This window comes from Molothrus aeneus, chromosome 8, assembly GCF_037042795.1.
Source record: "Molothrus aeneus isolate 106 chromosome 8, BPBGC_Maene_1.0, whole genome shotgun sequence".
In the NCBI taxonomy this organism is placed as follows: domain Eukaryota; kingdom Metazoa; phylum Chordata; class Aves; order Passeriformes; family Icteridae; genus Molothrus; species Molothrus aeneus.
This window is the reverse complement of record NC_089653.1, coordinates 2,087,139-2,113,650: the sequence shown is the minus strand read 5'-3', so window position 1 is coordinate 2,113,650 and position 26,512 is coordinate 2,087,139. Positions and strand designations below refer to the sequence as shown.

Here is a 26,512-nt window from a genome sequence, read left to right as displayed (position 1 = left end):
GGCTGGTTCCTCTCCTATGCTGCTCCCAGACTGAGGAATCTTGGATGGGCTGGGAGAAGCAGTGAGAATCCACACCTACGCAGGGCAATTACCACACCCCTCACTTTATGCCTTGATTATAAAATCATCACCAGGGAGGGAGGAAGGGAGGGACCAGAGGCAGGCAGGTACTCCCAGGAGGTCAGAAGCAGCTGCTCAACACTAACCTGGCTGCAGAGGGTGGGCACACACGGGGAGAACTGCCCCAGAGCCACGTGACAGCACCTTTGAATGACATTTTTATATTTTCTTTCTCTGCCTTTGAATGACATTTTTACATTTTATTTGGAAGCGAGCAGGGAATGAGGACACAGGGGAAGCCACATTGAGTGCGAGTCAGCAGGCAAGGCCGGTATCAAGGAGTCCCTGTGCAAGGCAGGATTGCAACACGGGGCTCTTGCCTCACAGCAGGCATTGTGTTTGTCCAGGGAAGAGAGGCAGCAATCCCAGGCAAGCCTCTTCCACCTGCAGAACAAAGGCTTGATGGGACACGCAGCATAATGGGAACCTGAATCCATTCAGTCCCAGATTCCTTGGGATGTGCCTTCTCCTGGCCCTCCAGCCAAGGGGAACCTCAACAAGAAACTTTGCCACGGAGAAAAATGAAACAAGAGAAATTATCGGTTTACAGAAGTTTTTATTGTTCATTAAGGAAGCTTTTGTGCAAAAAAACCAAAAAAAAACCAAAAAAAAAAGAAAAAAAATCAAGACAATGTTCTTTAGAAAGCAACTGCACAGTGCCCCCCCAGCATGACTCAAGCAGGTCGGGTGCCACAGTCCACAGGAAGGGAGAAAACTAAAGGGACTCCCAGCAGCAGCACAGGACTTCCCCTGGCTCACCTTGCCCAGTATGAATCCCACTAAAAACCCCAGGAAAATAAAACCTTCCCACCACCCTGCCAAGCTGTCAATGCAGCCTCACCTCCCCCTAAAAAAGCTCCACACCATCCAGTTTAAAACACCCAATGCCACACTCTGTGCCCTGGTGTCACACAACCTGTCCCTCCAGGGCAGCACTGCCCAAGGGACAGAGCCCATCTCCTATCTGCTCCAGCTGGGATACACCACCAAACCACTGCACAAGCCTGCCAGGACAGAAAGCTGCAGGTATTTTATGTCTTTAGGGGAAATTTTCCTCTTTTTTTTTTTTCTCTTCTTTAAAGTCATGAGTGCTTCAGCATTCAGGAAACAGGAGAGAACAACCTCTGTTGCCATCTGCCAGCACTGCCCAGGCTTTTAGCATGCACACAGATCAACTAAAGACCTGCAGTCCAGTGGTTTTCCAATGAAAAATACTCTCCTTGCTGCTACAGCATTGTTACTGGAGCTCCTGCATGCCCCACACACCACAGGAACAGCAGGAGTTACCAGAATCTTTCTGAACAGGACTGGAATTTTCAAAGCTCCACATCTGCCCAGCTGCTCCTTCCCAAAGGTCTCCTCAGAGCTACCTCAGTGCTCCTGGCCTGGGGATTAACCTGATCAGAAATGCACACCCAGTGCAAGGTCTGTCCCAAGCAGCACAAGCAGGATTCTCACCCCCAAGGCCTGCCATGTTCCCAGGGTAGCAAGCCTGCCTTGAAGGCTTTTTTGGGGGGGATTTTAGGTCATTTAAGTGGAATTTCAGAGAGGTGTGAAAGGCAGGCTGTCAAGTGTGCCAGCAGAGCTTTAAATAGCCACTTTAGTGCTCCTACCACCTGCCATCTCTGCTTGCTGCATTTCCCAGCAGAAATGGGAGCAGCTCTGGTAACAATTCATGCCTCCAGTTACTCAGCAGGGTGTCAGGAAAAGTGGGTGGGCAGAAGTGGGAGGTGCCCCCAGGCCTCACAGCACCTCTCAAGTTTTAGATGACTGAAATATGCTGTGAGAGAAAAAGCAGAGCAGGGAACAAACAGGTTACAATGAAACCCGTTTTTCCACCAATTCCCCCCTCAGTGCTGAGCTCCCTCTGACATATTCCCAGCTCCTGCTGACTTGATCCTCCTCCTCCTCCATCTTCCAGTGACAGCTCATGCTACCTCCTCAGCACCCAGCTGGCTGCCTGTGGGAAGCTGCAAGACCAAGCAGAATTGAGCAACTAGGATAAGGAAAAAGGGAGTGATTCCTCAGGTACACCAGCATGCTTCAGGAAACTGACATCCCACGGGACTGGGCTTGGCAGCAGAACACCCCTGCTGGGACTGAGCAGCCCAAGGAAATCAGGAGGATGTGATCAAAGGCTGAGGGAGGGATTTCCTTAGCTAGAACAACACCGTGAGCCACAAGCGTGGTCACTCAAATGCAAAAGGCTGATCATACAAATGCATCTTTTTAATTATCAGTGACTTTGAAAGGTAGCTGGGCACACAAAGCCCACTCCTCTGTATCTGCAGAGCTTTGAAAATTCCAGCCAAAAGGGTTCCCAGATTCAACATTATCCCTTAGAGTTCCCATACACAGAAAATAAACATTCCAGCCAGATGTTAAAAATGCAAAGCATGTAAAATCTTCCCAATGCTGCCTACAGAAAGACATTTGAAAGTTTAGCTGCTATCTTGCTCTTTTTTTAAAAAATTAAAAGATAAGAGCCTTGTCTCATTTCACAATCTCTCTCATTCTTCCCAGCACATAAACACTTCAGCCTACCAATTAAAAAAAAAAAATCTACAACACACTGACTATTTTTAGGAGCATAATGGGTTAAACTGTACAATCAGAAATATCTTTGTTAAGTCAACAATGAAAATCTGATCCTTCAACAGCAGCACTGCTACAGAAGAGTTACAACAAAGGAACTTGAAGGTCAAATTGTTAATGAGGCAGAGAGGAGGGACAGGTGAGATACAGCTCTCTGCCAACCTCAGCCCACATTTCCTAAGAGCCATGGCAAACTCAGAACAGGAAAGTCTTCTTCTAGTTCCACACATGACGTTTGCAGTGATCAACAGCCTAAAGGGGAAGAAATAGCTGATATTAGTGGAAAAAAGCCAGTTTGCAAACAAGCAGTTCAACACCTTATCCTGAGCCAAGATCTTGGGAGCAAATCTGTTTTTCTTAAAGTAAGTGATTTCAAAGAGGACTAGAATAAATAACATCCTGAGCCTCAGCAGCCAGGAAGGATCTTTAGGAAAGAAGGCTGATGACCCTTAGCCATTAAGGCCTGGCAGAAAAAGCAATACTGGAAGCCAATTTTTAGAGCCTGCTGAGAGATTGTGACATGGTCTGTTGGCTGCAGGAACACTGACTAAATATAAAGCTGACACTGTACCTTACTAGACATTCTGAAATACTGGCAGACAGGTGTGGGACACAAAAAGGAGAGGAAAGTCAGCTTTGAGAAAGCTAAGAGCTCTGAAACACTCTCTAATCAAACTAGTACCCTTTTGCTTATTTTGAACTGGAGTTCATCCACTTCCAAGTGCAGTAGAAGCCAAAAATGGCTCAGAAGGAGCTGTCAAGGATCAGAAGGCAACTGGAGGCAGAAGGCAGCTTTACTTACATTGCACTGAGCAGCAGTGTCCATGTTCTTACACCAGTAGCCTGGACCCCAGACACAGGCATCATTCCCCAGCAGAGGCTCTTTAGCTGACTCACACACTCCGAGTTTCTGGGAAAAGGGCAACAGCACAGTCAGCACCTTCCTAGCTGCACCAAGAGATCTCCAGTCCAGCCTTATGTCTGAGCTTGTACCTGAGGCAGTGTGGAAGCTGCAGGAGCTCCCACTGAGGTGACACCTGCAGCTGAACCAGCAGCCAGGCAACCTGAGCCAGGGCAGAGTTCAGTTACTGGAACTCCTTCGTATCAAGTTTTGAAAAACAGATCCTCTAGAGAAGGACCTTTCTCAAGAAATGTCACTTTGAGGGCCCATCACAGCCTGTCACTGAACCTCAGCAGTGGATAACCCCTGGCAGTCTGTCCTGCTGCCCTTCCTGCTGCTGGGCTGGCAGTCACACAGCTGGCCATTCAGCAAGGCCCAGGCCTTGCACAAGGGGCTTGCTCCAAGCATTCAGTGCACTGATTTTGATTCCAGCAGAGTTTCTGCTTGCTGGGCACTGAAAGGCACCCAGGACTGTATCAGAGCCTGCCCTCAATAAAACCAAACTCAATACTCACAGTGCAAACAAAAGTGGGATCCATCACCTCTGCCAAGAGTTGCACAACCACGGGTTCATACTGTTCCACAAACTGCACACACTGTAACGAAACACAGGGTGAGAGATTCTCCTGTGGAGCCTCTGAAAGTAGAGGAATGTGTGGGCTGCAGCAGGCAGGCCTGTGTGCTACCCCAACACCACACTCCACAAGGATAAAGCAGAGGCTTGAGCTCTGCACATGGCACAGGAGTCAGGCACTAATCACACAACTACATCATTGTTCCTGCCAGCTCACACCTGCCCACTGCTGTCTGTAGACACACCATGAGGAGAGAAGGGGTCACAAGGAAAAGAACCAAACAGGACAGGCTTTGGGAAAAGAACCAAGCAGAGGAAGCTTTGACTGCAAAGCTTCACCTCTGATGGTGGAGATCACGCCTGTCTCAAGAGGGAAGCACACAGAAGCAGCTGGAGACAAACTCCCTGAGCAGGACAGCAGCAAGGACTCCCAGGCACTTGCACTCCAGTTATTCCCTCAGACAAGGCTGCAGCAGGAGCACTGCCTGCCAGAACAGCCTCTCTCCCTCTAGTGGAGAGCTGGCTCCAGAGCTGAGGAAGATGCTGCTGCTCTCAGCAGAGACAAACAGCACCAATTAATAAAGCAACCACAGCTATTAAACAGCCTCACAGCAGGAAGAGCTGTTCCACAGCTGCTTTAAGCCTCTATTCTATCCCCAGTAAACTCACAAGCAGTTGCCACTTGCTGACACTCAGCAGCCACCTAATAAGATTTTCAGGTAAATCTTGGTATCAGTGGTCTAACAGGTGTCCCACTGGAATTACACCAGCCTACCTTCAATTACTTCATTAATCCCCTGAGCAGGATCAGTGTTGAGGAAAAAAAAATAAATAAAACCTTCAAGTGTTCCCACCCACTGTTCTCAGAGGATTTCTAGGCAAACCTTTCCTGACTGCAAATTAGTGCAACAATCCAGCCAGTCAATTCAGACCCTTAAAGCAGACATCTATTCAAGGGCCTGCCAACTCCCAAGGATGGGAACTGAGCAAAGCTAATCCCCCTGCACCCCAAACTCCTTTAGTAGAGAATGCTGTTACAAAAACCAACAAGAGAAGCTGCTCTCTAGTTTTCCCAAATACTCTGCAAGATGTCCCTGCCTATGGCAGGGGGGTTGGAATTAGACAGATTTAAGGTCCTTTCCAACCCAAACCATTCCAGGATTCTGTGTTTCATCCTCCTGTTCATCTCCATCTGCCCTGCCCTGACTGGAAGGCAGGCTGCCACACAGCAAGGTCATTCAACTGCCTCAGATCAAGTCTTTCCCCACCCCCCCTTTTTTTTAATTTTGTTTGCTCTACTGGACAGGAGAAGCTGCTATGCTTTGATGTTATTTAGTAAAGGGAAAAACCTGAGAAGGATCAGGTTGTTGGACACAAGGGCAGTCCCAGCTGCACCTGTGGACAGTTTGTCTCCAGCCAGAGACAAGGCATTTGGCCAAACACAGAGACCTCTGTTAGGAGTACCTGGACATTTATAGCAGAAGCAGAGACACTTGAGAGACGGACCTAAAATTAGCATATAGACAAAATATCAGATGAAACACTCAGAAAATGAGGTTGAGCTTGACTGTCAGTGTTAGGAGCTATGTAAACACCAAGACCATGGCTTTTTAGTCTGCCTCCTGCACAAACACCTTACCTGTTCACTGACAGACTCTGGCAGGAAGTGACAGACTTTTTCCAGTAAAGCTTCAATTTCAGCTGTCGTGGCATTCTTCTCTAGCTCCTTGTCTGCATAAGCCACCACCATCTTGCAGATATCACAGAAGCCACCTGCAGGTTTCACCACAGCTGAGAAGGGAAATAAAAAACCAAACCAAACATCAGGGTTTGGGTAAAGAGAAAGAGAAGGAAAGAGGCAGTATCAGCAGTGTCCTCAAAAAGAGACCTCATAGGTGAACCAGCTCATTTTGAACACCACAGACCCCCCCTCCTCACCCACCTGGCTGCTGGGGAAGCTTGCTGGCTGCACAGCATTTCAGCATGGCACAAACAGCTTCAGGATTTGTTGCCTCCAAGAGCATGTCAATCACAGCCTGGCCATAGACCTCGATGAAGTCCTTGCACTGGTCCTTGACAGTGCCTGGGAACAGGCGGCACACCACCTCCATCTCATGCACAATCTCCTCCTGAAGCACAGGGCAGGGGGAGAAAATGAGGGAGAGAACTTGGATTCAGTTTATAAGCACATCTTTTCTGTCCCACCCAGGATAGAGATGTTGCTGTTGTGAAAACAGGCAATAAAATTGATTTTCCTTCCCCTTTCAGTGCAGCCCCATCCCAGCCAAAGCTGGAAGGGTACAATGGCCACCACTCACACACCTCTGTCTTGTTGCTCTCCAAGAGGCCAGTCACTTCTTTCACCATGGTCTCACAGATTTCACACAAGGAAAAAGTCTTCTCTTGAACTGAGGCCTTCTGAGTACACAGAAGAAGAAATACACACACAATAAATCAGCACTGGACCACATCTGACAGGGACAATGCCTAACAGCATTTACCCAGCTGCTCACTTTGGGCTATATTCAAAAGGTCACACAGAATCCAAAACCAACCTCAAAGGACTCAGTAAAAAGCCTGTCTGAATGAACAGGCATTTTTTATGACTAATTTTAAGACTACAACCCCCAGGCTGTACAAAGAGTTGAACTCAGTAGATACAATAATAAAATTAACAATTTTAATAAACAATAAATAAATAAATAAATTTTAAATAGATAAACAATCCCACAGAGACAGAAGTCAAGGGAAATATATAGTGGTTTTTAAAATACATTAATGGAGGACAACATCTCCTAGAATTGAGAAGCCAAGGTGCTTCTTCAAACTCAGAGCTTCAGCATTCTGACTCTGATCCCTCACCTGCACATGCAGAGTGCTGCCCCACTTTTAAAAGAGATCAAAGTATTACTGCAAACAAAGAGCAAAACTCAAACTGAGAATTTACATTTAAGGTGTCATTCAGAACTGCTGGAACAAGAGTTCCCCTTTCAATCCTAAAGCATTACCTTGTAGCTCTGGTTCAATGCAGGCTCTGCTGTACAAACAAATCAATCAGCTTTCCTACTTCACAAATCAGCATCAGAAACAAGAAAAGGCCAGGAATTTATATGCAGGGAAACTTGGATTATTCTGTGCATGAAAGCTCATCTTTTTCACCTGGTTTGTTACACTAAAGCAAAAAGGAAAGCAAAGTACAAAAAGCCCATCTTACCTCCACAATTTCCATTTTCACCTCATGAACCACCTGAGCTGGCACCAGAGGCTGAAGGGGAACAGACTTCACAGAAGAACAGAACCCAACCATGGCACAAATGTCCTTTGGTTGCTGGAAAGAGATGTGTAAGCAATTTTTAAAAGTCTAGAAGTCTCTGCCCTTTCTACAGAGCCTGTGAGCAGGCACAGAGAGCAAAATTTTGAAAGGTTCCAACACAAAATTCATGACTACTTCTACTTCAAGTATTGCCAAAGCATTTGGTAAGGTTATAGGCAGGACAGCTACTGGATGGAATTTAGCAGTTCCTGTTAAAGAGGAAGAGGTTAAAAACCCCATTTAAAAAAACCCATGAGCCCACACTTTGCAAGCCCTTCAAAAGGAGTTGACTTAAGAGCTACCAACACCAGAACAAGCCACCAGCAGCATCACATCAGAGCTGCATCCACAAAGCTGCTCCCCAGCTTTAAGTAATCACAGGAGAGGCCAATTATCCTGACTTCAGAGTTCACCCAGAAGCTGAGAGAAATGCCTAGAAGAACCTCTTTCCTCATCCACAAGCTACCTTCTTTAAAGCTGCCAGAAACATCATGTTCTGCAAACAGAAACAATTTCTCTCATTACTGAACACAGCCTACAAGAAACAAAAGTTGAGCTTGTTAAAACCCAAGCCTAATCATCTGTATTGCAACAACTGAACTTGCAGTGTTCTCACAGTAAGAGAAAACAGCAAACAGAAACATAGTCTGTAAAAAGGCTTTCTTTCTCAAAGAAATACACTCTTCATGCATTTCTTTTTTGGAACATACATTACTAAATGCACAAAGAAATGCCAGACACGAGGCAAACTGTTCTGAGGAGGACACCCAAAGTGAGAAAGGCTGTACAGAGTGAGACACAAAACTTGCATTTTCTCACCTAAAGCTAGAAAAAGACACCCCTGGTCCTCCAGGTCATTAGAAGATCACATCTCACCCTGTTCCAAGCTTCCTACAGCAGAGGCTTATCCCAGAGTTAATATTGACACATCATGCCACAATCTCATGCACAGGCAGAAGCAGCACCTCAGAGACACTGTGCTGCTTCAGACTACTCCAGGCAGCACCTTTAAGTCAAGCCCTTTGGTTCATGCACTGTAAGAAGCAGTTCCAGGTATGAATGTTACAGCAACACCCACATACACACAGGTTCCCTCACAGAGGGGTGACAGACACAAGGTCCCACAGGACAGGTTCAATTAAAAGCCCCAATTGCTCTAGGAAGCTTTCACCTTTTCAGTTCATATACTTCAACCATCTATACCATTGTCCCAGATTTAAAAGTTAACCAAGGAAAGACCTGGGGACAGCTTTGCTCAAGCCCTTTGGAGCCCAGACTTTAAACCAGTAGCTGCCAGGAGCCATTGGCATGTTTTTTCCACATCTATCCTTCTTCTGTAAAAGGGAGGATATTTTCTGCTCTACTGACCAAAGCATAATCAGGTTGAAATCTTGGTAGCACAAAGTGGTATCTGGAGCTGGAAGTAGGACTGATGCACTGGAGGAAGCCTTTAGTCTTTCTCTGTTTTAATCACATAAATATCCCTTGTATCTGTCAGCACTGAGCACAGTCACACCAAGTGTACAGCTAAGAGAGCCAGAAGTGAACTACAAGGCCTTTAAGAGCAAAGGGTGAACTACAAGCAGGCTATCACCACAGGCAAGTTGCTCACCTACCTGATCCTTCTGTTGACAGGGGAGATTGGAGACAGAGGAAGAAAGGAGAAATTGAAGATAACAGTTAAGAGAAAAAAAACACATCAAGCACTTGGAACTGCATATATTCTTTGCACAAAGATAATGGAATATGACACAGTCCCCACCCCAAAGATCCTCAGCTACAGCAACTCACATTTAATTGCACAGTGCTAACCAGCATTATTCATCTGCAGTTATTAAGGCATCCTGGGCAAGACTACCTCCAGAGAGTCTGGACAGCACTCAGATGCACACCAGGTGTAGTCATATTCCAATTTCAGCCATGAACAACACACTGCATTGCAATGCTTAGAATGAGAAACTTAAGTGCTGTTGGAACAAACATGGACTTCTCCCCAAATGTTTAAGGAACAGGATGAGCTTCTGAGTAGCCTATGGCAACTGGAAACAAGAAAAGGCCACTATGTTGCCAAATTCAGGTTCAAGGCAGCCAGGTCTTCACCTGTAGTTTGTTATGTCACCTGTGGCATCTACAGACTGCACTAAGGAAAGGCTTGGCTGTGTTTTTTTAAGTCCCTCAGCTCTCTGGATAAAGAGGTGCTGTGTATGAGGTAAATGAATGCTGCTACAGAAGGCACCACTCACTTTCCATGGCTCCTGTCAAAGCCCAGAGAGCAGGAACCTTCAGACAGCAATCCCAGAAGGATGTGCAGCCTTGTTTCCAGGAGACACCTTATCTCTCACACCTGAACTAATGTTGCAATACTGTGACAAAGCCAACTCTCAGGTCGTTAACACAGCATTTGGGGAGGGGGAAGTGGTGTAAGCACAGCACTGAGATAAAAGAATATAAAGGAACATGTGCAATGTATCTTCATATTTCAAAGGATTAGAGTGCTTTTTGCACTGTAGAAGTGGTTATAAAATGGAAGAAATGTGCTAAAGAAAGCATCCTGAAACTGAAATTGCTATCCAAAAAACACCAAGTTCAAAGCATTAACACCAAGACTTAGAGAGCAAGGGCCCTCCCCAAAGTTTTGCTGCAGTGCATGTTTCCTGTTTCCAAAGAAGTTAGCTACACAAGCCAGAGAAATGAAGTGAGAGCAAATACTGGACTCTGCTGATCTTACCATGTGCATCATCATCTGGATGGCCAGGTCAGAGTACTCAGAGATGTAGCTCTTGCACTGCAGAAAGTGGGAAAACAAAGTCTCATGACTACCAAACCACTTGTGCTGTAGAGTCCATCTAGAATTTTCTACTACATCTCAAGGTATTAATTTACCTGTTCTACTGCATAACAACAGGTCTTTCAGAGCTTGGCCCAAATACAAGACGGCATTTCAGGTTACAAAACTGCTGCACAGGTAACTGCTTAACCTTTTCTCTTCCCCTCAGGGCAAAAAGGCCCAGCCCCCACTGATACAACCACATTACCCACCCAGACCATGTTTGTGGAAAAGGCCTTTAAGGGCTAGAAGCAATCTGGAGTCCTTCTCTTCCTCCCCAGTCCCACACATCCCACCCAACTTTCCTGACCACAAAGTTTACCATTTCAGTGGTGCTCTTGTTAGACTGTGTTAACACATGCAACATGTGTCCTTTGTGATACTAAATAGAGAATATGATCAGGGGATTAAGGCATTGAACAAACTATTTTATGTTTGCTTACAGGAACAGAATTTTTCAATAAAAAGGGACAGTTTACCATATCAGACATGCCAGGTCCCAAGCGGTCACACTCCTCCTTGGCATGAGCAACCAAAGACTTCACAAAAGAGGAGTTTGTCTTCACAGCCTCCTGAACATCAGTGACCAGCTGAATGCAATCCTGGCACACATCCCCACCGGCCTGGACAAAGAGAGAAAGGAAACTCAAGTTGACACAACTTCACATGACATGTTTCAGAAGCTCCTGTTACTACCAAGTTTCACAAACCATTCTGAGCTATGTACAAACCTTAATAAATACTCTGGGAAACACTTTGAAGCCTCAGCTAGTAGGGAGGCAGACAATCCACTGCTGGTGTGTGCAGCAGCCACTAGATGGAGATTAGGTACTTACTTGGCTCCAAAGCCAAGATAACAGTTAAGATACCCAATCTTCAAATCTTTTGGTTTTGTTACAGACCACACTGGGGAGGTTTCTAAATCTGACATAGATCTTACCTGCTCCACCCACAGTAGCTTGCTCTCAGCCCACTCACTGCTCAACTCCCACACCCTGGCTTGCTGTCAACACTCAGCCTCTGCACCAAGTTCATTGCCTCATCTATTCCCCTTTGTCAGCTATTTGTTCTTTTCCAATCCAGTCTGTCACCTTTACATTCAAAGACAAATGCATCCCCTGAGGGGCACAGCTAGCAGGTTGCTCAAAATATGGGAAGAGCTGTTCTTCCTTTGAACCTTTGAACTCTTTGAACCCAAAGCTTTCTCTCAGAAGAAATTGTTTTCAGCAAAATCTGCTTGATTATCACAGTCCTGGGTGGCAACAGCACAGCACAAGACTTGCCTCTGCAGACTGTAGAACTTAATCCAGGATTATACATATGGTCCACACTAGAACAGGCCTTAGTCCTAGGCTTACCTTAGGCTTCTGCTTGGCCTTCTCCTGAGGGTAAAGGAGAAGAGGCACGTTAGCCATGAATGGGGATGCCAGCTCAGAGAAATCCAGCTCTGGGATCTTGTTGGTCTGGAGCTGTTTCTGGAGTTTCATTGCTGCAAGGTGCTTCTGAAGGGAGTGGCACAGAGCAAGGGCACTGCACACAACCTCAGGTTTATCCTGGGGGAGACAAGATACACACACAAAGCTCCAAACTGATGTCACTTTTAAAGTTCAGAGTAGAGAGTCATTCAGCTGAAACATGGTAAGACAGGGAAAATGTTTCATAGCAAGGAAGGAGTCTTCAAACTAACAGTACCAGTGATCCACAAAGGATTCATATGCACAATCTGAGGCAGAAGAGAAATTCTGGCATCAAGAGGAGCACAACTTTTAATACCAACTGAAAATTGTTATCTACTTACAAGCTCTTCCTTGACCATATCCATGATAACTGGTAGGTAGGAATCCACAATTTCTTTGCACTCAGAGATAAGGCTTGGGTCAGGAAGAAACTCACAGGTCTTTTCCAAGTAAGAGCGGATCTCATCCTATCAAAGATGAGGTAAGCAGAGACAGATTATATTTCTCTCTCAAATGCTCCTTCCATTCCCAAAAAGCACAAGACAAAGCCTGAAACAAGCTTCTCAGAGTCAGGTAGGTCCAGGTAGCAACAAGCAGAACTAGAATGAGGTTCCACACTACAGACACGTTTTCCCCAGTTCTGGAGCTTCAGTGAGACCCTGCCACAGCACAAACATGTCACATGCTCGTGTGGCCTGCACAGCCCAGCCTTGCCAGAACACATCACTTACACTCAAGAGGAGAAAGTGAACTTCTGGGCTCATGGGACAGTGACTTGTTTAAACAAAGTACCCACAGGCTGACAAAAGAAAAAGGGAAGCAGTGCCCACAAAGCAAAACAAAAGCCAGCTGGTGTAACCACCCACTCTGAGAGACTGCAGTACCCCACCTTTTAATACTGGCACAAAACCAACTTTATTAAGTATCTACAGTCAATCAGGGATGTGTTAAGGCATGGGAGGCTCTAGAATTTGCTAATTTCTAAACCAGCAGAGGCTGTTTAAAAGCCTTTCCTTATGCACTTCAGTCCCTTTCAACATCTGCTGCTTATGTTAGGAAAACAACACAGACTACTCTTCCACCCCCTCACCACAAGACCTTGAAACCAAACAGTGTTTTGGGGCAAGGAGAAAAGGAGCTTTGCTTACCTCAGTGCCATTATCCTTTAAAATTTTGCCAGCAACTGTCACAAGCTCCTTACACAAGTCACAGGGAATACTGCTCTGGAGAGAGAAGCAGAGAGTTACTTGGAGAAAGAATTAAGTGCCTGTAAGAGCAGAGTGTGAATAGCAACACAAAGGGCAAACATTACACCTGGAATTAAGGAAGAAAGGTGAGGCCAGGGTGGGGAGAGGTATTTTTAAACAGAGTGAGGCTATTTCAGGCATGTCCAGCCACAGTTTCGTCAGTAAACCAATGCTGGATGAAAGCTGACATGCTACTGCTTGTTCATTTCACCTCCTCCCAGTCCCTGGAAATACAAAGTTGATTGCCCCAAGACACCTTCTCCTTTTACCTTTTCTTTCAGAGTTCACACTTGCTAGAAATCTTAGAACATTTCAGGCTGCTTCAACCATTGTAGCTGTGATCTGACATTCCTCCCTTCCCCTACTTTTCCTTAAACTAAAGTATCTCTGCACAGATATAGCCAATGTGGACTGAATTAATCTGTATGTAAAACACCTTTTTCTCCCCTAGAAAACTGAGAAACAATACCCAAACTACAGCTCCACCTAGTAAAGCAGCCCTGACATTTAGTGCAAATGCAACTTGAAAAGTAATGAGAAAATGATGTGTATATGTACTGTATGATAGGTGCCAATATAAGAATTTAATCAGACAGTGATCTGCAGATGGACATTCCATTCAATTTGAAGAGGCCACATTAATCAAATCCATGATCTATTGGAAAAATGTACTCAGTTCAAATAATTCTCATATCTTCATACCGGTCATGTAGCTGCTGCCTCAGTGACAATTTGGCAGAGTGTGCTGCAGTGAATGAAATGTCTGATTTTAGGGACATCTTGGAGACAGCAGGGCCATGCATTACAAGATATAGGCCTGAACTGCTCCTAAGCACCTTGTACTCCCCAGTACCACTGCACTGATTGCCTTGCCTGGGAAGCCTGCTGCATATTCCAAAGCTGCATTTCAGTCACCTGCAAGCTCAGGCAGCTGCTTTCCACTGTGTCTGGTTGGTATTTCCAAGACTTTCTTTAAACTTGCAAAAGTTAAAGAATATGTATGGGAGATCAAAGAATATGTATGGGGATCAAAGGGTGTTACTAAATATAACATTTGGACTATTCTTTTCTGTAGTGCCTTCCATAATTTAGCATATGCTGCATCTTTCTGGGAATTTCAACCTTTGAGAAAGACCGAAATAAATACACAGCCTTTTCATAATAATTGCTCAAGTTCAGAAAAGACTCCTCTAAATTAGGAGTCAGTAATAATGCAGAGGAACAAGTGAAATCCACTAGCTCCATTCCATACATTGCTGGGTGATTGTGCAACAGGTCACAGGAGAAGTCAGCAGACAAGTTGTGCAAGGCAGAGCAGTGAAAAGCAACCTCCATCCAGCACCCAAATTAAGACAACCTCAGCAGAGCCTGATGTAGCACTTAACTCCCATCAGAGACTTGAGAAATCTCCCTCAGAGTGTGGACAGCAGCCACCTGAGCCCCAGGTGGGCCTGGGGGCTCTCAGAGGCTGGCCCTTACCACGGCAGGCTTGCTCCAGACGTTCTGCTGGCAGTGCTTGAGTGCCCCGCACTGCGACGCCGTGCGAATGCTCTGGCACCACACCTCGGGCCCCTTGGCACATTCCTTCTGCCACAGCACAGGGCTGGCCACAGCTGCCAGAGAGAGAAAACTCACATCAGCCTTCCCAGATGCCTAAAGAACCACCTGTTTATTTCATGGTTTTAAGCACATTGCAATCCAGAAATTTTTGGCCTGTCCCAAACGCAGGTTATAGAGTCAAAGAAAAAAAAAAACTGGAAAAGGCATAAAGGTTGAACTTCCAGAGTCTCAGCACCTCAGCAATCTGCTCCTCCATCATCCACCTTTTAACAAAAGAAATTAAAATCCCAAAATAAAAACCTCACTTTGCTTAGCACACAAGAACTACCAGATGATTTGAAACAGCAAAGCTGCTCATTACAGAAATTTACACTACAGACAGCTGTGTCACAGACATCTTCTATGAAAAATCCTTTCCTTAGGATTTTTCCTCCTGAGAAGCTGAGAGGCCTCAGGAACAAAATGTAACCAATGATTATCTGCTGCTGTGGAATGCAACAGGTGCATCTGGGATTGGTCTCATGTGGTTATTTCTAATTAATGGCCAATCACAGTCAGCTGGCTCAGACTCTCTGTCCGACACACAAGTTTTTGTTATCATTCCATTCCTTTTCTATTCTTAGCCAGCCTTCTGAGGAAATCCTTTCTTCTATTCTTTTAGTATAGTTTTAATACAATATATATGATAATAACTCAAGCCTTCTGAAACATGGAGTCAGATCCTCATCTCTTCCCTCATCCTCAGACCCCCGTGAACACCATCACACAAAACCTTGCTTTGCTTAGCACACAAGAATTACCAAATGATTTGAAACAGAAAAGCTGCTCATTACAGAAATTTACCCTACAGACAGCTGATTCCCAAAGCTACCAGCTCCCTGCTCTCCTGCCCTACTGGCACTTCAGCTCTGAGCCAGCCTGTGATTGCTGCCTGCACTCCTCCTCCCACATGAGGCATCCTGTTCTCACACAGCGAGTGAGAGGGTGAGGACAGATTGTAGATTAGGAGCCACAACAATGTACACATTGCATGCAAGACTTAAAGCAGGTACAGACCAAAACACTGACCATAAACAGAAAGCTTTAAGAATGTTCTTAAGGAAGGTTCTATCATACTTTTTAAACACAATAAATCTATTTAGACTTCCTTTTTTTTTTTTTTTTCTCTTGGTTAAGTCTTCAACTGTGTACAGAAAAATCTGTGGGGGTGAAAAATGTACCAGTCCTTTTTTTGGACATTACCTCCCATCCCATGTGGGACTGCCATGCAACCTATAGAGCTTTCAAGTAAGATACAGAATATCTTCTCTGGACAGTGTTGGTAAAGAAATGGAAAGTATCTGCTCTATGAGCTATCAGTAGGACCAGTGAATCAAATGCATGTTTTTAATGACTTTCCAAGCTTTTTATTTTTTTAATTGTGCTGTCTGGACCTGGCCCCCAACTTCTCCCAGTTTCTAAAACCATCCTGTGTGTCAGCTCTGTTGCCTCAGGAGACATTGCAATGCCCTGCATTGCACTAACCAATCAAGAAACAACTCCTAAAATCCTACAGCAGGCAGCCTCCAAAGAAATCCACCACAGTCCAAGCCTACAAGGCACTGCTGCCAAACTTTATAAAAATTTAAAAAAGCAAAACAAAACAAAATATAAACCCAACCTGTTCAAACCTATTAGCTGTACAGGTGTTCTCTACATCAATACTGCTTGCACATCACAAAACCCTGTAAAATTACTCTGTCAACCACGAGGCAAGAGTTCAGGTGTTTCATTCCTTCATTCCTATGAAGCTTCTGGCAATGTTACAGCAGATGAACAATCACTTTCCCATTTCTCAGGCCTTGTTGTAGGCCATTAGAGGATCGATTTAAAGCTGAATTACAGTGCATCTACAAGGTACAGGGCACCACTCACCAAACAGCCAGATAAACACTGCTTTATAGGTGGCATCCTGCAGCCTTCTCAGCTGTTGATTTATAAAGCCTGTTTACACTGGGCTGCAGAGGAATGACCCATTTCTTTGAAGAAAAACGTGCTTTGCACGCCTGATTTTTTACACAAGAACCCAGAGCTTGTCACCCTCTCTCCCCGTAAAAAGCTTCACTGCATATTATCCTTGAGAAGAAGTGCCTGGGAGACTGCAGGAGTAAGACTTCAAAGCTTCTAATAATGTATGGTTAGCAAAATATTTACAGCCTATTCTAAACTCCAGCATTATTGATCTGGAAGCCTTAAGAATAGTTAATTTTCAAAGTCAGAGTGGCCAGCCAAAGAGCTGTCAGCTCTGGCAGGGTGACAAAAAACAAGAATACACTTGGTTGAGGGAAAGTTATTCTTCCTTTTCAGATACTGGCACTGAACAGTGGTAGGAAGGCTCTGGAAGGCAGAGTCAGGCTCTGAATGAAGTCAGTCAAGACCTGGACTTTAAACAGTGGAATCAAGGATTCCCAACTATTTACAAGCACAGCTTTTAACCCATGCCTTTATCAAAAGACAATTACTCCTCCTGCATTGAAGCACACTGTAAACTACAAAACTGAACTATACAACTCCAATAATGGTTATTCCAAGCAGTCTCTCCATCTCTTCATTTAGGACAGTGTTTTAAAGCCAAATGGAGGCATTCATGCTGTAACTTGCATTGGTTTGATCAGGCTCTTAGTGAGCTTTCAGGTTTTGTTTGATTATTTTACTTTTCAGATCTGTACCAGCTTCAGCACAATGTCTTGCTCCTTCTTCCTCACAGCCTTAACAATAGACCATTATTAAGTGAATGACAAAAATATTATGTTGCAGAATTATTTTCAGTTATCAGCTTTGCTGGCTGTGTGTCAAGACAACTCTAAATTTTAATGTTTTCAGTACAGATCTTACAGTCAGGCAGTGACTAAGCAATTTTGTTTGTTAAGGCCCCACACACATGGCTGGCACATTTTAGAGCAGCTAGAAAACAAAGATGACACACACTAATCATGGCTTCCTTTCTCACACCTCCAACAGTGACTTCAAACATTGTTAAATTCTTACAAGTTTGTTTTGTACTATGAGAACTTTTGTTTGAAATCTTGTATCTAATATGAAAGGATGCACCTTTGTTGCAACAGTATCCACCCTCCCTTTCTGAACATCCTGGGAAAAACAGAAACAAAGCTAAAAAATTCTGCATTTCTTCAGATCCTGCAGATTCAGAAAAGAATAACTGGAAACTCTCTACTGTTACTTTTTCCCTTTTAGCTTGCTCTCCTATTTAACTATGAAACTGAATTTTTGCCTCATATATTAACTTATATTACAACAAAAGCAAACATGCCAGTGAGGTGTGTTAAGGCCTTGTGCTGTCTCAGAATAAATAGTTTTGAGTTTTAACTCTTCCCTCCAAATAGCCTTTGCTACAAAAGGAGCAATACCTAAACATGGTATTTCACATCCCCAGCACAGCAGCATCCCAAGAGAAAGCAAATAAAGGAAATCCAAGGGAATTACTTTCTTTGTTATCTCTGGCATCTCTTTATTTTATATATTGTTCTTTACCTAAGGTCATGCATTTTTAATAGATTTCTCATTTCTCTGTAGATCACCTCTCAACAATCACATATCATGCTCACCAAGAGCTATCCCCCCCCTGTTTCCTCAAGTTCTTGCAAACCACTGTTTTTAGAGCATCAAACAAGTTTATCTGTGAAGGCCAAGGGGTTCCTTTACTCATCCTTTTCACTGTTTCTCCTTTTCTGAAACACTTCAGATGTGGCTTCTTCAATACAAGAAAAAAAAGCCTTTGCTTTACCAAGTTTATCCTAACATACAGACACAAATTTGGCAAGTAGAGGTGATGGCCCTCAGAAAATATCACCTTTTCCACTTGGCTTACAGAGCCCTGCATGTGAAAGCACAGCCCAGTTCTTCACTTCTCCCCAGGAAACAGGGACCTGAAAAGAAGGAAGTTTATAATGGCTGGATCACCATTCTGCAAGGACAGCTACAGGAAAATTGCCAGGCAATTACCTCTCTTGGAAAACACCTTCCCTTCCCTCATGCATTTGTCTCACTCTTCTTCCACAGAGAGCCAGTCTGGATTTTTTTCCTCTAGATTCTCAGAAAAACATCCTGAGAAATCCCCTCCAAAGCTGCACTGAAGCTACAAATGAGACTTAAAATTTAACAGCTTCTGTAAGAGTCAATGAACAGGGATTCTGAGGGGCCAGACCAGATTCCCTAAAGAGCCAAAGGATGAACCAGAAAACAACCACCCAGAACACAAAGGAATTTCACCTGAACACTCCAGCCTCCTCCAAACCCAGCTGCTAGAAAAACCCTTGATTACTGACAAATTAACCTGTAATTTGGGGAAAAAAAAAATATGAGGAAAGTGCTGAGCTGCTGTTCAACTCAATGGATTGAAGTAAAATGTGAAGATCATTTAGGGTGCTGTCAACTCTCAGGCTTTTTATGTGTCCAACTTGCATGAGTGTATTAACCTATTCATCAGGAAGGTTGTCATTCCCAGGCTGTCCTACTTGCAATGCTAAAAAAATTAAAAATTCATTATCTCCCAGAGACACCACAGAGCAAGGAAATGCATCAGCCTGTGCCATCTGTGCTCTGCCAGTTACTGACTTTTCCCCGTGTCCTTTGAGACTTGCAAAAACAAAGTGTGTTTAGGTTAAAGAAGTCAAGAGGGATCAACTTCTCTTCTCCAAAGTTTACAAAGTGTCAAGAAGTGAAGGAGGAGTCACTGAAGTTATCTGGAGGGCTCAATACTCCACAGCCTCTCTGGTTGGTTAATGAGTGAAACTTCAAAAGTTGTAACTGCAGCACTCACCAGCGACTCTTGCCAAAGGGCCTCTGGATTAATGAGGCAGTAAAATGACCATAACATTTGAGGGATTACAGGCAATTTGAAGAAAAAGTGCAGGAAAAGTGGAAACAGCTAAAAATAAGTCTTCCTCTCCAATATCTACTGAGGAAAAACCCAACTTGAACCGTGTCTAACTAGCACAATGGGCAAGAAATGAGTTTGGAGCTAACACCACAAGCAGGCTCTTCCTCAAAGCTGGGAACTCATTCTCATTTTGGCACACTGCCTCTGCCTCAGGTGCTCCCTTGCTTCCCTCAGCAGAGCACAAGATGACAGGAGAAGCAGTGTGTGTAGGTACAAACAATCACAATAAAATTAAAGAGAGCAGAGAACTGGATGAGCTGGGACAGTAAAAGCATCTCTACTGGCCCAGAAAATTGTCCCAGGTAACTGCAAAGGTTGCAAAGGAATGGTTTCCAAGTTGGCCAGGTGCTGTCTGAGATTTTCCTGTGGCAGAATCCAGAAGATTCTGGACATTAAGTGGATGTTCCAGGGCACCTGGTAGTCATCAGGAATAAGTGGCCCCATACTGTATGCTAAGATATTCCCAAAAAGTTCTTATGAGCAGCATTTCTCCCTGCAGCAGATGCCTGTAGGAATATCTAAAATATTTGGGGCATATTTGTGGTCCATGTCCATTGTTTCCGGGTTTGTTCTGAGGGTTTTTTTGTGGGGAATGCAGAGGACAGATTTCATGTGAGTCTCTGCAGAAATCCTGGATTTATCATTCCTTTTTCACTAGATAAATACATACACGGCAAAAAGACTGGGTAAATCTGCTATCAGGCATCTGAAACCAAACATTGCCTCATGACCAAATACAGAGAAGCACTGCCCTAAAATACATACACACACTTCAATGTAGCCTTTTTAATGGCAACAAGAACTCTGATATTTTAGCAGCAGCAAACAAATCGCATTTAAAAGCTGCTCCATTAAAAAAAGCAAACAGAAAGGGAGTAAACCCTTTAAGAAAAAAACAAAGCCTCTTTTTATGTCAGAGTTCTAAGGCCCCAACCTGCTTTGAAGAATGAGACGTACAGGAGATACTGGAACAAAAACCCCATGGCAGGCAGCAGGAGCAGCTACAAAACCAAGATGTGCCTGCATTTTACACCAGAAAAGCCTTCCCTGAAATAGCTCAGCGCAGCCTCCCGGGGAGCCTCAGCTGCCATCAGGTGACACATCCAGTTTTGCTGACAAGCTCCATCTCCCTGGCTCCACCCTCCCCATGCCCTCGGTGCACCGACAGCACACACCGGGGCTGCAGAAAGGCTGCCCGGGGCTGGGGCGTGACCAGGGGCGGGCAGAAGGGCTGGCTCGGCTCCTGCGGACACAACCAACAACCTTTTCTATTTATACCTGGCCGGCAAACAAGCGGGGGATTGTGCAAGGGCAGGTTTGCGCAGGGCACATGACTGCTGTGCTATCAGAGCGCTGTGTGACAGCCTGACCGTGGCTCAGAGGCAGCTACTCCTCCAGGAAAACACAGATTTGATTTGTATATCATCACAGCACCGTTTGGGCCAGGAAAACACCTCCGAGATCACCGAGTCCAAGCTGTGACCAATCACCACCTTGACATCCAGACCAGAGCACGGAGCGTCAGCTCTGACATTTCCTGAACACCTCCAGGGGTGGTGACTCCACCGCCTCCCTGGGCAGCCTTTCTGAGAAGGAATTTCTCCTGATTTCCAACCTGGACTTACCCTCCAGACCCTTCCCCAGCTCCATTCCTTCTCTGGACGTGCTCCAGCACCTCAGTGTCCTTCCCATAGTGGACACAAGAGTGGAGGTGTGGCCCCACAGTGCCCAGCAGAGGGACAGTCACTGCCCTGGTCACACCATTGCTGGCACATGTCACAGACATCTCTTATGGAAAATCCTTTCCTTAGGATTTTTCCTCCTGAGAAGCTGAGAGGCCTCAGGAACAAAATGTAACCAATGGTTATCTGCTGCTGTGGAATGCAACAGGGGGATCTGGGATTGGGCTCGTGTGGTTGTTTCTAATTAATGGCCAATCACAGCCCAGCTGGCTCAGACAGAGAGCCAAGCCACAAGCCTTTGTTATCATTCTTTCCTATTCTATTCTTAGCCAGCCTTCTGATGAAATCCTTTCTTCTATTCTTTCAGTATACTTTTAATGTAATATATATCATAAAATAATAACTCAAGCCTTCTGAAACATGGAGTCAGATCCTCATCTCTTCCCTCATCCAAGAACCCCTGTGAACATGGTCACAGGCACAAGACACCTTCCACTCTTCTCCTAATTTCATCTGCACCAGTGGGCTGCCTTTTTTTTTTTCATAGAAACCACATTCATAGCAGAACAAGGCTGCAAAACTACAGAACAGTCCAGTTATCTGCTTTATCCATATCCTCAAGAAAACTCAAGCCAGGCTAATTCAGCTCACAAATTTCCCATCCCCACATGTTCTGACCTGTGTTTGCTAGAGGAATTACACATTAATTTGAATCTGCCTTCTTTACAAGGTTTTAAGTCTACAATTTTAGGGGAGGAGGGATGTGAAAAATTCATATCCTCAAAGTTTTTACTTTCCACTCCCAGTTTAACTTTTAATTTAGCAAAAAAGGGCAGGGAAGGAAATACTCAGTTAAAGAGAAACTGAGTCCTGCTTTAAGAGCACACCCAGCCTTTCTCCTCCCTGCCTGGCCTCAAAGACAAGAAACAATCAGAGTGCACATCAGTAGTCCAGAGATGCCAGGACCTGTACACCCTGCTTTAATTCCTCTGTGTCTCCCTTAAAGGGAAGATCCACAGAAGCCCTGTAAGTAGGTCAACCAAAAACCCTCACGGCCTGTAAGGCAGCCAAGTGACTCCATTAGGACCTGACAAGGGTGGCTGAATGTTTGCACAGCTAATTAGCCAGCTGGGCAGACAAAACGGTGTTTCCAGCAAAATCTTCAGGAAAATCTGCACGGCAGGTGAGGCAATGAGCACTCAGAGCCCTGGTGAGAAAAGCCAGCTGTTTATTTGTGTAAAAAGAGTGGCCTCTAAGGAAAAACAGGCCTGACTAGTCTCCTGCTGCCCTCAGCTGCATGACATGCCTTTAACAGGTAGGCCAAGCAAACCCTCATTGCTGAACTGGTTTCTCATTACAATTTCCCTAAACACACTAATGGGAAAGCTGGTGGATACTTCAAGGTGAAGCCTTTTCACTTTCAGAGCCCAAGAAACTGCAATGATTTCAGCCATTTGGAAGCAGTCCCAGAAGGAGTGGCAAGTGATGGCAGCTAATTCAGTGCAGAGCAGACTCAAAGGACACTGTGAAAGCACAAAAACACGCAGAATGAAAGCTGATATTTGCTTTCTGGCTTCCTGCTTAAAAATTCTGAGGTAAGCCATTAAAGTGTCCACCTATCAGCATATTAAATATTATCAGTATAGCTAGGGGAAAGTGTCCCTGTCCTAGGCAGAGGGCTGGAACTAAATGACCTTTAAGGTCCCTTGCAAACCAGGCCATCCTATGATTTTTTGACATTAAAACTAAAATAAAGGACAAAACTCAGGTACAATCATGAAAAATTTCACAGGATTATTTACTGTATTGTGCCAGCTGGTTACTCCTATGGCCTTTAAACAGCCAGCTGGGCCTTTTTTTTTTTTTTTATTTTTGAAATGCTGCAGGTTAAGCTTGTGAGCAAATAAGCTTTATTATTAAATAGTCTAATTTAGAAGAAAATTCTGCAAGTAAAAGTGTTGGGCTTTCTAGCTATTCCATCCCACAGCCTAAAGGTGTATTATTGCTCCCAAGACTATGAATCATTTCTGTATCTCTGTCAAGCTTCTGCAATGTACAAAACACAAGCACGGCATGCTCTAACCTCGAATCCCACAGCTAAAGGGAGACCATCATCCATCCCCCATCACTTTCTCCTCAGCAACAACAGGTAACGAGACGGCGAGCAGCAAATTCAGTGGAATTTTCCATGGGGAGCAGGAGATCCTAATGCAGAAACACCACAGCAAAGGCAACCTCCCGCCATCCGCAAGAGGATTAGCGGCCATCTATCCCTGAAGTGGCGGAGATAAACAGCGCTGCTGGCAGGAAAAAAACAATCCCTCCCGAATGTCCCCACGGCTCTGATCCGTGCGGGACGAGGGGGCACATCCAGCACGCTTCCATCGGGAAAGCATTGATTTCCCCACCAGCAGCGGGAACGGCCGGATCCTCACGGGGACTCCCCCTTCTCCCTGCCCTGGGGCTATTTTTGGGCGACTCTCCCCCCTCCAAACACAGCATTTCCATCACAGCCACCCCGAGGGCGCCCTGGAAATCCGCACTGCCCTCATGCTCCCTCAGTCTGGGATCTGGAAGCGAATACAAACAGCCTTAGGACCGGCCTTCGCCCCTCGTCCCGCGCACGCTGAGCGCTCTCCCTGGGCCCACCGAGGCTCAGCTGGATGGGGAAGGGGCTCGGCAGGCGGAGGGCAGCGCTTACCGGCGGCCAGGAGCCCGAGGAGGCTGAGGAGCCCGAGGATCAGCGGCCGCGCCATCGCTTCCCCCTCCGTGCCCGTCTGCAATGCGGCGCCGCCGGCACCGCCCGCGCCCGCCCTTATATAGGGGCGGGGCGCGCACGCGCGCAGGCCGCCCCGCCTCCCGCGCACGCGCAGTGGCCGGACCGGGGCTGTGAGGGGCCGGGGCCGCTGAGGGGAGGGGAAATGGCGGCCGCGAGTTCGCAGCTGCGCCTCCTGTAGCCCCGTGCGGCCCCCGCCGCTGCTAACAGCGCTGTCTGGCCGGGAAGAAATAAAGCCTTCAAGGCGATTTCTGCCTCCGCTGCCCTGAGGCAGTGGGAGTCCCAAAGGCGGGAGTTCCCCCCACATAGACGAGCCAGGCTGGCAGCGTCTGATTGAGGCACACATCGATATGGAGACAGTGTTAAGGGGTTGGAATGCACCTTTTTCAATCCGCTCCCGTGCACTTCCCACTGTCTCCCACCTGGCTTTGAACAGCTCCAGGAAGGTGCATCCACAAACCTCCCTGTGCAGTGTGTGCCAGTGCCTCAACCCCCTCACAGCAATCAACGTTTCCTCCTAATATCCAATCTAAATTACCTCTCCTTCAAATTGTACCACTGCTGGTGAAGAATCCCTCCCCAGCTTCCCTGTGGCCTCTGTGAAAAATGTGTATTTTATGATTGGCTTTTCGCAAATATTCAAATGAATAATATATGGGTTGTGTTAGAAAGTAATCTGTATTAATTCTCTTAAGTAGTGTGTTAAATATAGTTTTAGGTTATAACAAAATGTTAAAATAGAAACTTTGCTATGTAGGATACTTTTTTTTCTAAAGAAAGGACTTGCAGTGAGGTAGCAGCCACAGGACATCCAAATCTCTCAGAGAAAGAGAATTTATTGCTCCATTATCGAGTTCTGCCTGCCTCACTCAGCCCTGAAGACTCAGTCAGGATTCAGAGGAAGAAGCTGACACTGCCCAGACAGAATCCTGGGTTTGAATGGAATTTATGCATCATGGATGGGGTGTATGAATATGCAACAGGCTGTTGCTTTTAAGGGTTAATCCTCTGTTAACGTGGGGCCTTTTTCGGGCTTATTTTGCCCAGAAAAGGTACCTGGACTGTCTGTAACTCTTTGTTTCTATTGTCTCATATTGTCTTAATTCAAATTGTCCAAATTACTACTACTCTAATTACTGTTTATATAACCATTTTATTACTATTAGACTTTTAAAATTTTAAAAACAAGTGACTGGCATTTTTCACACCTCCTTCAGATAGCAGGATGTGCTGTGAGGTCTCTGCAGAACCAAACATCACGTTGGGTATGAGCCACCACGGCGCTTCCCCTCACAGGGTTCCCCATCTGGCTTGGGACACAATGGCAATGCTGCTTTTTCCTTGTCACAGGGCAGCCAGGTATCCCTGTGCTCCAAGTGAGCAGCAATTAAAAGTAGAATTAAGAACAGCCTGCATTTGCTTGCTGTCTCCCAGCCTCTTACTCCTACCTTGCCTCTTACACTTGTGAAAAACGCCAATCACTATCTCACTGCGAGTCCTCTCTTTAAAAAAAGTATCCTACATAGCATAGTTTCTATTGTAACATTTTTTATAACCTAAAACTATATTTAACACACTACTTAAGAGAATTAATACAGCATTACTTTCTAACAAAACACATATATAATATTCATTTGAATATTTGCGAAAAGCCAATCATGCATTTTTCGCACACTGATGCAGCTGACTGAAAAAACAAACTAACCCAGAGAGAAAAAAAAAAAAAAAACAAAAAACCCAAAACCAAACAAACAAACAAAAAAAAACCACAAAAAAAACGAGCATTGTTTTCCTGACTGGATCAGCAAACTGAACCAACTCAGCTGAGGGACAGGGCAGATCCCTCGTTGGGCATTCCACAAACCTCTCCCATTTAAAGTGCTCAGTCTCTGCCCAGCTCACCCTGTTCCCTGTGGGGACCTTCCAGGTGCTGCCCTTCATCTGAGGGCACACATGTTTTTACCTTATTAGGTCCTTACCTACATGTTCATTTTTCAAGGCCCAGACTTGTGGATAACATTTAAGGTTTACGTGCACAATAGAGGTCAGGGGGAAGTGGATCTGTTCTGTTTCCCTTTGCCCAGCTAACACACATTTCTCCTTTCCTTATAAGACCCTTCTAAAAGCCCAGCTAAGAAGCCCCAGTTCCCGTGATTTTCTTCACAAACCACATCAGGAGAACTTGATGCTTACACAGGGCTTTTGTCGTTCCACAGGAGAACAGAGTTTCATTTGAAGCCTCCAGAGCATCTGCTATCACCTCATCAGGAGCCAGGTTCTTGGGCAATTCCCAAACTGGAGCCAGACTGAATCACCGAGGCAGAAAGCCACCCCCAATTTTGGCCAGACTAAACAAGCAACCTTTACTCAGGTTCTAAAGCCACCCTGCCCAGGCAGGGCTCAGTGCGCTGCCCTTATCTCAGGAGTGCACATAAAGTGTTGACGAGGCACCTCAACCTTCCAACCAGCAGCCAGCTACTAACCTGGGAAAACACACACACCAAAAAAAAGGAGCTTTGTG

The 26,512-nt window shown here is 45.3% G+C and overlaps 1 protein-coding gene across 1 annotated transcript; it reads right to left on the bottom strand.

The window, feature by feature from the left end:
• Positions 1–656: 656 nt before the first annotated feature.
• Positions 657–24,047, bottom strand: PSAP (prosaposin). Its single transcript, XM_066555097.1, has 14 exons — positions 23,917–24,047; positions 14,514–14,647; positions 12,936–13,010; positions 12,129–12,254; positions 11,689–11,883; positions 10,810–10,953; positions 10,232–10,288; positions 7,405–7,518; positions 6,513–6,608; positions 6,133–6,319; positions 5,830–5,981; positions 4,132–4,212; positions 3,518–3,625; positions 657–2,967 (listed from the first exon to the last, which is right to left on the bottom strand). The coding sequence occupies exons 1-14, from the start codon at positions 23,969–23,971 to the stop codon at positions 2,932–2,934; spliced, it is 1,560 nt and encodes a 519-aa protein (XP_066411194.1). The 5' UTR covers positions 23,972–24,047; the 3' UTR covers positions 657–2,931.
• Between the last annotated feature and the right edge of the window lie 2,465 nt (positions 24,048–26,512).

Excerpts from the sequence above, each read along its gene's own strand:
- PSAP (XM_066555097.1), bottom strand. The coding sequence starts at position 23,971 with ATGGCGCGGCCGCTGATCCTCGGGCTCCTCAGCCTCCTCGGGCTCCTG. Across the intron at positions 12,255-12,935 it reads TAAAGGATAATGGCACTGAG|GATGAGATCCGCTCTTACTT; the intron begins GTAAGCAAAGCT and ends CATCTTTGATAG. Across the intron at positions 7,519-10,231 it reads TCCAGATGATGATGCACATG|CAACCAAAGGACATTTGTGC; the intron begins GTAAGATCAGCA and ends ATCTCTTTCCAG.